Raw genomic sequence first — 10,629 nt, 5'->3', positions numbered from 1 at the left:
GTAGTATCGAAATCTCGAGCAACCCCTTCAGAGCTCCACGGGAAGTCGAGTTTACTTACCGTCAGACCTGTGGTAGCAGTAGCAGGATTGTCGGGGCAATTGTCAACAATGTCGTGGCCAAGCTTGCTCCCCAGGATGCAACCGCGACTCCCATTCCTTCAATCCCCATCAACACTGAACCTGTGACTGGTACCAGTAGTGAGATTGCTACCACCAACAGCGAGACTGATATCCCTACCGGAACCAACAGCCAAGGTGCCAGTACCAACTCCGAGGGAGAGACTGTCTTCCCTACTGAGACTGCCACCAACATCAACAGCGAGGGTGCTACCACCAACAGTGAAGGCGAGACCATCTTCCCAACTGGGACTGCTGTTGAGACCAACAGTGAAGGTGCTACTACCAACTCTGAGGGTCAAACTGTCTTCCCTACCGGAACTGCTACTGGCACTGTCTCTTCTTCTTCTTCTACTGCCACTTCCCCTGCCGGATTCCCCGGCGATATTGGCGTCTTTAGCCTCTTTGGATGTGTTGGCTCTACCGCTGGCTTTCCTAGCTTCACTCTCGCTGAGTCTAGCGATTCTATGGATCTAGAAACCTGCGCTGGTCTCTGCACCGGACGCGCTTACTTTGGTGTCTACGATACGTAAGTGTGCCGTTTATATGGTGAGGTAACCTTGCTAACTCATACAGTGCTTGTTATTGTGGTGATGTGATCGATGTTGCTGATACCAGTAGAGTCACCCTTGATCTATGCGATATTGAGTGTCCGGGAGATGACACCCAGTTCTGCGGAGGAGATGCTGTTAGCGCAAAGCTCCACCGTCGTCAAAATGTCCCCAACAGTCGCCTTCTAACCGTCTACGCTGCTGACGAGGCTGCTGTCACTGTCACTGACTCTGTCACGCAAACCGTGACGGACCAAGAGACTATCATCACCACTTACACAACGACTGTCGTTGGAGCTTCGTCCACTGTGACTCAAGCTGTCACCGCCACTCTGGTATGCTTTGCTGGCAAATGCTATTCTAGCAGCTCTAGCGACGTTGCTGTCTATATCTTTATCGAGATCAATGGCAGCGACTGTGATGGCCAGTGGGTTTATATCTCTGAACCATGCTCCTGCGCTGGTGGTCAAAGATATGTTCCCAAGTTCTGCTCTGGAGGTATCTGTTCTGGTATTGCTGTCTATAAGCCCAAAGAGTGTCATGACTGGTACAACTATAGCAATTTCTTTGTTGCATCAGACTGTGATACCTGCACACAGGGCAAGATCATGTACCAGCCTTGGGAGAACTCTTGGGGTACGCCTGATAACTGCAACAGCGATGTTCCTGTTTGCAAGGGTCACGAGTGCCCTTCTCAGCACAATGGCGGGGGATCTCAGCACGGTGGCCACAACGGCAACGGGAACTCGACTGCTCATGGCGGCTCTAACGGTGGCTATCATCCCAAACCTAATGGTGGCTCCAGCAGCGGATCCAAGAGTGGTTCCAACGGCGGCTCTCAACCAAACTCTAATGGTGGTTCCAGCTCTGGTTCTGACCAAAGCCCCAACGGCTCCAACGGTGGCAGTTCCAAGGACACAGAACCCAGCGTTGTCCCTGTTATCAGCGGGGCTGGTAAGCAGGCCATTGGTCTCCTTTCTCTTCTTGCTGCTATTGCAGCCCTTTTGTAATGACATTTCGCGTCACCTTTGAGTGTCGTTTTCTATCTGCAGCTATATAGCTAGGCTTCAATATATCCGGCTCATTTCCATTCAAGATCTTATTGGAGTTAAACGGAGTGAGTAACAAATGAAGCCTCTTGCATTGCCAAGCAGCACTCATCGCACCAGCATATCAGCACCACGTGTTGGGATTTTACCCGGTCAACGACTTGAAGGTAATGAAAATGTTTGATTGCGCAGACATGCCAAAGAAAAGTGGCATTACGGACCCGGTATGCACAATGAGTTTATCGAATTCCAAAACCGATAAAATCCAAAACCAACTTTCAAACAAATGTCAGAGACCATTGCCAAGTAGCCCGCTCGGTTAAAGATAGTCAGCCCCGTCCTCCAAGTGAGTAAAAGTCTCCAAGCGCATTGATTTGCCACCAGGGCAAACCACTAAATATCAACAGCAACTTTCAAAACAAAATGTCGGAGAGACCACTGTCAAGACGCCAGCTCGATGGAGATAGTCAGCCCGCCCGCCAAAAGAGTGAAAGTCTGGAAGCCTGTTTTCTACCATCAGGGACTTAAAAGAGCCCAGGGATAGCAGGAAGCGAAGGGATGACGGGAGTGGCAGGAGTACCAGTAGGCTGACCAGCAGTGCCAGTGCCAGCAGGCAGATTGGGAAAACCAGGAATATCGGTAAGGCTGCCAAGACCAGGAACGCACTTGATGATACCAGTTACGAAGTTGGTAACACTACATCCAATTAGTAAATGCCGCTTCTCATGGCGTACTAACAGAGCAGAAGGCTTACCATTCGGTCGCTTCGAGGGGATCGACCTGGGTAATCTTCCCAACGCAGTCAAGGATGTTAGGGGCAGCCCCAAGACAGCCAAGGTCGAGAGTGTGAACCTGAGCCTCATCCGTAGCCTTGGGTGTAGCAGCGCCAAGGGCAAGGGCGGGAAGAACGAGCATGCCAAAGACCTTCATGATGGATGGTTTGATAGGAAATACAAGAGTGTAAGCGATTGTGTAAGGAATGTGTTAACTATAAGTGTTGGAAAAGAATGTTGATTGTAAGTGTTGAGGATTGAGTGATAACAAGCGGCAGATGCATCTCCTTTATAGTTTTCACAGGTCATATCAACATTATCTCAAAGGGGAGCATTGCCAATTCTAGACAATGCTAAGAGACCTCACTCTCCAAAGGAGGTGATACCATTGTTTCGGAGATTGTAGAACCGCATTGTGTGCTTTGATCAGTTGAACTCTAAGGTTAGGTACGATACGGGCTATGGTTTCAGCAGTTTGATATTATGTCCAAGTGTGTTTTGAGAAGTGTTGTTCAGAGCTGAGCTTTTCCCGGAGCCATCGCATTCCGCGCACTAAGTTCTCTCTGCTGGTATAAACTCCCAGACACAAGTCTCAACTGCAAAGAACACTTCTAGCTCACAACTTAGACATCAATACCGTCTCAACTCATAGGTGTGTTACATATTGCGACATTCTATCATAAGACTACATGAGCGAAGTGAGGTGTGTGATTGAAAAGTCCCGATAATCGAATCTGATCAACTGCTTGCTTCGGTTTGATTATCCAACATACAATCGTCCAAGAAACCTGAATCCCTGCAGCAAAAGGGGCTACCAAGGTTAGTACCTGTCACTTTTAAAAGCCTGGAACTAGCTCAGAAGAGGGAACTTCGACTCATTGTCCCATATCAGGGGCTAAGATAATGTACACGTGTTCCGCCACACTAACATAAATCCAATCTTGCCTATCTAGGTTATTGAAGCACTTACTAAACACAAATGATCTAAACTTTAATATTCATCACATCATCGCCGAGGATCTGTGGTGTGGCATATTAGCAGTCCTCTGTTACATGTTATACGCTGTAACGTTGCTTAGTGTTAAGGCTAGTATGTTTCAAGAAGATCCAACCAGAGAGGAGCTGAATGTTGATAGGGATCATCAAGATCGACATTCAGCATGGTAGTACTTACACAACTTAGAAGTACACGGCCAGTCTGTGAGTTATACGGAGAAGATGTTGGAGCCTGGGTGACAGTGGAACTCGCTTCCTAATGTGGAAGCTGAGAAGAGTCAAGATGAAAATCGCAATTTGTGGACTGTCAGATCCGCTAAGCTTTCCGGTAGCAACTCCATTTCTGCCACAAACGATCCTAGATGAAGGCATGTTTGACCAGATTAGGCATGATTCGAAACTTAATAGAAACCCAAGTGTCAAAATGTGGCCAAGCGATCCCTGGAAGGCCCGCTTGTCTTAGACTCATTCAATAAACCCGGAGACACCACCAGCCGTGGATCCCGAGGCTAGTAGACGAATTCACTCATGTAGCGTGGTGTTACTGTGATTTTTATTAAGTCTTGTATGCCTCACTCAAATCTCAAGTCTCAATGTTCAACTTATATTATTTCAGAATGGAGATTGACCCCATGGTGGTTGCTATCTTCGGCCGTCCCCCTGAGGGCATTGATCTCTCGGCAAACCAAGAGATAAAGAATACTACCATTGTTCTCTCGATGTTATGTATCTCTGCTTTATTCTTAGCGGGTAGAATCGCTATTCGGACACAGCAGTCCCATTTGAGCTTGGATGACTACACTATTAGTGTATCATGGCTTTTTGTGGCCATTACAGCTGCTATAGTGGTCGTTAGTAAGTCTACATCTATAAAGCATTTGCTTGGTAGTTCCTAACATCAGCAGTTGGCCGAGCCGGTGCGGGGAAACATGTTTGGGCACTCACGATAAATGAGATCGTTGAGATATCAAGGGTTAATCACACAGCCACCTAAGTTTCTTATACTGACGCCATACATCAACAGCTCTCATATATATACGGTTTCGCCTACGCAACTTCTATCTTTACAACAAAGGCTTCTATTCTCCTCCTCTATCGACGGATATTTCGCGGAGGCACCGGTCTCTCATTCCAAGTCATATTTTGGTTTGGAACCATTCTTACGGTATCGCATCTACTGACATTTATATTTTTAATGGTGTTGGGCTGTGCACCAATATCGCACTTTTGGACACAGTACAAGGGAACAGAGGGCACTTGCATCAATATTGGCCAATTCTTTGTTATATTGGCTTTTATTAGTCTCTCTATAAATATAATCCTGGTATTGATCCCGGTTCCCGAAGTAGTTAAACTTCAAATGAGCAGGGAGAGGAAGGTTACAGTGTTTACTGTCTTGGCACTTGGGGGCTTGTAAGTTATAATAAGTGTTTTATTTTGAGTGTGTCTTATTTCGACTGTTACTAATAGATTTTAGAGTCTGTATCGCTTCTGGTATACGTCTTCATTACCTGATTACCTGGACCAAGGCGATCGATACCACGTGGACTATGGGTTCAGTTGCTATCTGGTCTTCAGTCGAGGCATCAATGGGAATAGTATCAGCCTGTTTACCCAGCTTCAAGTCATACCTGGGGCATCTCTGCTGGAAAGGCAGGAGGAAGAACAGACCGGGCTTTCGGGCAGTTCGAATCCCTGGGAAAGGAAAGAGACTACAATCTGATGAAGAGATTGCGCTGCGAAGCCAAAAGGCTAGAGAAAACCATTTCGGACAGGGAGAAAGTAGCACTGGACGGGGGAAAAGCAACACTGGAATGGTTAAAAGTCATATTGGACAAGGGAGTGCACGTAGGGAGGTGTTTATCCGGACGGGTACTAAACAGATTGTTATTGAGATACCCAATGCAGCGAGGCTGCGACCTAGAGTTGAAACTGGCCAGACACCAGTACAGCCCAAGGACCGCACCTCAAAGCCAGTACACGTCGCACAGCTTATGTCGAAATTAAGCCCTGTTTGAATTGATACTGATTAATACCTTTACTGTGTCTAAAAGTCCTTGAAGATTGGGGATGTGCTGTTGGCAAGATGGATGAGAAAGATACCTGGGTTGGATGATGTTATATGCAATGAATAACGGAAGTTGTTTGCGAAGGACAACGGGAGACTTCTTGAGTGGATTTACGGGAAGTTAAGTGATAAGGGGAATGACCTGGATACTATCTGCAACTGCTATACAATTGCACTGACACTAAGTGCTTGCTCAGCTAGAATACCACCGGGATCAAAGACCAGACCATCGATGGTCAATCTGGCAATGATCGGTCTGGCCAGCCTGGAGGACAATCTGCCACTGGAAATCATCAACACGGCTCTGAATCCGTTGCTGCCGAGCCTCAAGCCACTTCTGCAAGCTCCAACAGCACTACCTAAGCTTCTGGACCCGCCGGTAGGTATTCCTGTCGTTGCCTTTAGAGGATCAAGCATCTCCGCGGAGGTCAAGGCGCTGTCATGTTGACTAGCCTCATGCCGTACCCCGTATCGGGAGTAGCCGATCTCCTATGATAATCTTCAGCAACACCCTGAGCTAGTATAAATACAGTTAAAAGGCAACTGGAATTGAACTTCACTGGATGCCGGGATTCGGTGGAACTATTATGATATTCTTACTTACAATCGCTTTTGATTGAGATTTCCCTTTTATTACTTTTGCAACCGTTTTCTATTTCTGAATGCTTTTTTCTTTCTTTCTTTTTTGCTTGTCCCTTAAAATCCGAGGGTGAACAACTTATATTAATCTTTAAACAGAAATACACTTCATATGGTGCATCTGATTAGTTGGAGCCTTCTAAGTGCTTACATTAAGCACCCTCGGTCTCGAAAGGATATCGTCGACTGAGTATAAATTTGATATGCTAACGCCCAAGGCAGGGGTAGGACGCCACTTGAAACGCTTTGGCACGACGGCAGTTAGTATGATGACTCGGCTCGGTTATGGCGAGTCCGTGGTAGCTTGAAACTAATCAGCAAAGCGATAAGATCTGTCATCTACCTCCCGCAATGAGCTAGTATGAGGGGGTACAAAGTATATTCTGAGACAGTATGGCTCTGTTAATGTATTATGGAAAAGCAACGTGAGTTTCCCACGCTGCTGAGAAAACTCAAACTTGTCCAGGTTCTACACATATTGAAGACCAACAATATTCATCTGAGGCTATTCCTTCACGTATGTCAATCACGAGTCTGACGGATACTCAGATATGCTGGGGGACGGCGAGGGTTCCGCCCCGTTCCCGTTCGATCCGGCTCTCGGATGTCGGGCACGCGCGTGGGATCCTCAATTGGGCATGCAGAACTCTATTGTCCTACTAAGCCAACCAATATATGCAAGTCATCAAGGTGTTAGCTGGGTAGTCTTGTCCGGCAAGCAGATGACAGCTGAAAGCTTGGGGTACATCAGCCCATCTTGGCTGTTAGGGCGAGATGGCTTTATTAGTGGGCGTTATCAAACCCGGTATACATGCCCCTGTACCTGGTTCGTTTCTCCCGTCGGCTCTAAATAAAATCCACCACCAGGATAATAGATACTGTATGCAGTAAGCTTCTCATGGTAGCTCCCAACCGCGGTCAAAGCCAGCCCTGAAACCCGTCCCGTAGACTCCACCTACTACTGGAGAAGCGGGCTGATCTTCATTATTGGCGTTTCTGAGTACTTGCTTGCTTGTCATTGATGAAGGTTCGCCCTGAAACGAGGCGACTACCCCTTGGCAATGGCGTCAAGGATGTTTATCTCGGTGTGCTGTGCGAATCGAAACCTTTGGCCTTTCTTTGGGTTCAGTGGACTGTTTACGATCGTCCAGCTTCCCGGTGTGCAAGGCCTCTCGCCGATCTAGACTCGGGAGCCCAGGTGATATGCAGGTCCCTTGTGCCTTGCATTGGTCTTTTACGAATTCGCAAATAAATCCACAGCGGGAATGCAGATCCATAAAGACGTAACATCCCTTGGCCTTCGCATCATGTGTCTCGCTCGCCAGCACTCCCTTGCGTTTATCATGGATTCATTCAATGTCGATCAGCAGCTGTTGCTTGTCTCAGGGCAGCCCTTGAGTTTAGGATCTCCGGGCCTCGACCTGCCAGGCTGGACAGACGTCAGTCAGTGAGTGACACAGTACTACCCGGCAAAAGGAAAGGTTCCTTGTTGACTGTTTCATTAGAGGACACGGGGGTTCTGTATCACCCAGGTCTCACTCTCCAAGTGATGTTTTGCATGAAGTTCCACAGCAGCCTCTTCCTGCGTACAATGCCGTGGCCGCCCCCTACTTCAGTGGCTACTCTGTTGGCCAATGCGACATGGACATGGGTTTCAACTTTGGCCCCACCGCGGACGGTCATTTCGTCGATCAGAGGTCCGCATTCCAGCATGGACCCGGTAACGAGGTCGACTTTCGTTATATTGCCAATAGCATGCTGTTCGACCAGCCCCATCAACTATACGGGCCACTTACGCCTCCTGTTGTCAGTGAGGTCCCGACATACCCTCCGTGGGGTTATGTGGACTACATGCCCACTCAAGAATGGTCGCCTGAATTGCTTAGACGCGAGTCACATTCTTCTTCCGACACGTCCGATTTCAGGTCACATAATTCGAAGGAGACCGCTGCTTCAGAAACCAAACAACATGCTGCAAGCGAAGCCTCAACTCAACCTTCATCGTTGAAGGAGAACTTGCCGCTAGACTACTTCCACCGTTATCCGTGCCCGTATCCGGGCTGCCGCATGCGTTTCAAGCGAAAGGAACACGCCAAACGTCACCATATCTCGTGAGTTACAGAACAGCCTCAGGGGCGAGAAGCTAATTACCTATATGTATAGAAAGCACTTGGGTAAGGGAATACGCTTGACTTGCGAGTTTTGTGGCAAAAACACCTTTAACCGCGCTGACAACTTGAACGCGCATCGCAAACTACATGCCCGTCGCCGTCCTGCAATCTCTAGTGGCGTTCATTATATTCCCCATGCCGAGACAATCCTGAACGTTCAAAAGGAGAAACTTGACGGCGAAATAGAATTTGTTTCATGTAACACCAAGTTGGATGCCAGAAAGACATAAGCGATTATTCTACCTAATTTATCTTCAATGTACCTAAACATAATTCTGCTTGTAGTGGCTTCTATATTATTCGCGCAGAGAACATATCCAAGCTGTGTTTTTGACCTCGCCACCGACCCTACAATGCGCTCCTGAAAGGACTTAAGCCGTACTCCGTAGAGTTTTCAGCACTGAGTACCACTAAGACGACTGACTGTGGTAGATGGTCAACAGGGCATCAGCCTTAGCGTGATAGATCAGCAGGACAAAGCGGAGCGGCCGGAGAAAAACTCAGATGATTGGTGGGTTATCATTCGGGGCTGGCTACAGTCTAATCTGACATTCAGCTAGATGATATGCTCATTGGCAGCCTCTAGTAGGATACTAAACAGTCGGGTCACCGTAACACTGAGGCTTATTGAGCACGTTTTTCACCCTATTCCCCACCTGCCTAAGGGATAGCTTAACACCCCTTAACGCTCTTATGTACTAGAGGTGAATAAAGCCTTGTATACTTACAGGCTAGCGTTGCCATTATGGTTACGAGGAAGGCCGTTCTCAAACTGAATGAACAAGGCAACGCATAGGCGGATAGACGGGTAAGCGGAACTAAACTTGAACCCCAGAACCTTAGAGGCACTCTCTGGCCAATTAGAGAACTAGAACTACGTACAAGCTTTTACAAGGAACACTAGTGGACTTCCCGCTGTCAGTGCCCTAAAGCCTATAGTCGGTCCGGCATCCGGTTAAACTTGGGCTAATGGTGAGTCCGGCCACGCCGCAAAAAATACAGGGGTTTAGGTGTAAGAGCTGTGATGAACTCCGTATCACTCAAGGATCTGAATAATCGTAAACGGCAAAAGCCAAGTTGAGTCAATCAGATGAAGAGCCATATTCAGCATTCACCGAGAAGCCCGGGTCCGTCTCAAAAGGAGCAGATGTCTTGGGCCATCCTGAGCCCCTGACCGCTAAGCTCCTCGGTTCTTGTCTCCTGAGAGGGACACTGAAGGCACCTTTGGGTCCAGAAGAGTATGATACTTGCTAGGGGGGTGGGGGTTTCAGCTGACTTTGTTACTAGAGCCAGGGTTGCTAATATTCCTCGATCAAATCTTTGATTGAACCTTTGAATAGCCTGGGTCATTTGCATTTAAAGCGTCGAGTAGCTCCAAACATGTGGCAAATTCTCTCAACACTCGAATCTCCTAATCCAAGAGTGAGGACGACCTATTCCAGAGGTATTCATCAAATTCGAGCTACTCTAAAAGTGTTTGAATCATTGCTTCTTCGACAACGCTGCTACTCCAGTAATTCCTCTTCAATCTCTGGATCCAGGCTTGGCGCATGTAGTCAGGAGGCTGACAAAACTCTTCAGGACACTAAGCTCACTCAGGAAGCCCAGGTCCAAAGAAGGGGCGCTTACACACCCTTTGAAACAGCCACCGAGCTAGAGCAGCTGCAAGCTCACTCAAACTAGGTAACTGTTACGGTACCGCTCTGATTCGGAAACACTTCCTATTTTTGATCCACGGGATAACGTCAGTGGCTCATCAGCTTAATACGCGAAACTATATCACAAAGAATTGGCCGTCATTATGTCCCCAGCAACCACGTGCCAAACAATAATATCGGTCCACGGAAGACACCGCGAACCGCCGATTTCCGATGCTATGCCGAAGGGTTAGTCCAAGGTGTACTGCCCCATAAGGATCAAGCTTCTTACCGAGAAGCGGTGCTACACGGAGGCAACACCGGGGGTCAGTGTCACCTCTCAGCTAGATCAACTCTGAACACCACTTGTCAGAACATACGTTGCACTTGTGCACCAGATTCATTGACGCAATATCTGCTACGATCAAGGTAACTCTCCACCATCGATTCTCTCTTCTTGGCAGAGACTAACATTGTTGAATCTTGTTGGGCCTATGGTTAACGCCCCGTGAACCTTGCACCGACAGGGGAAACAGAAGGCCCCTTTGGTCCCCACAACGACGGCCACCCGAAACACAATGCCGAAAGACCACAAGCATATCACTCGTAGCGTGGGAGAATGAGTAGC

The 10,629-nt window shown here is 47.8% G+C and overlaps 2 protein-coding genes across 2 annotated transcripts; one reads left to right on the top strand and one right to left on the bottom strand.

Moving 5' to 3' along the window:
• Positions 1–2,241: 2,241 nt before the first annotated feature.
• Positions 2,242–2,647, bottom strand: FTJAE_13878 (uncharacterized protein; the record flags this gene model as incomplete). The annotated part of the gene is made up of 2 exons (XM_037347062.1): positions 2,242–2,413; positions 2,472–2,647. 2 exons carry the CDS (start codon positions 2,645–2,647, stop codon positions 2,242–2,244), a joined length of 348 nt encoding a protein of 115 aa, XP_037199122.1.
• A 4,853-nt stretch (positions 2,648–7,500) lies between these two features.
• FTJAE_13877 (zinc finger odd-paired-like (opl)) lies at positions 7,501–8,594 on the top strand (the record flags this gene model as incomplete). The annotated part of the gene is made up of 3 exons (XM_037347061.1): positions 7,501–7,640; positions 7,699–8,304; positions 8,357–8,594. The coding sequence occupies 3 exons, from the start codon at positions 7,501–7,503 to the stop codon at positions 8,592–8,594; spliced, it is 984 nt and encodes a 327-aa protein (XP_037199121.1).
• Between the last annotated feature and the right edge of the window lie 2,035 nt (positions 8,595–10,629).

Source organism: Fusarium tjaetaba (assembly GCF_013396195.1).
Source record: "Fusarium tjaetaba strain NRRL 66243 chromosome Unknown NRRL66243_c0000489, whole genome shotgun sequence".
Classification (NCBI taxonomy): Eukaryota; Fungi; Ascomycota; class Sordariomycetes; order Hypocreales; family Nectriaceae; genus Fusarium; species Fusarium tjaetaba.
The sequence above is the reverse complement of the archived record's forward strand: the minus strand, read 5'-3'. Positions and strand labels throughout refer to the sequence as shown.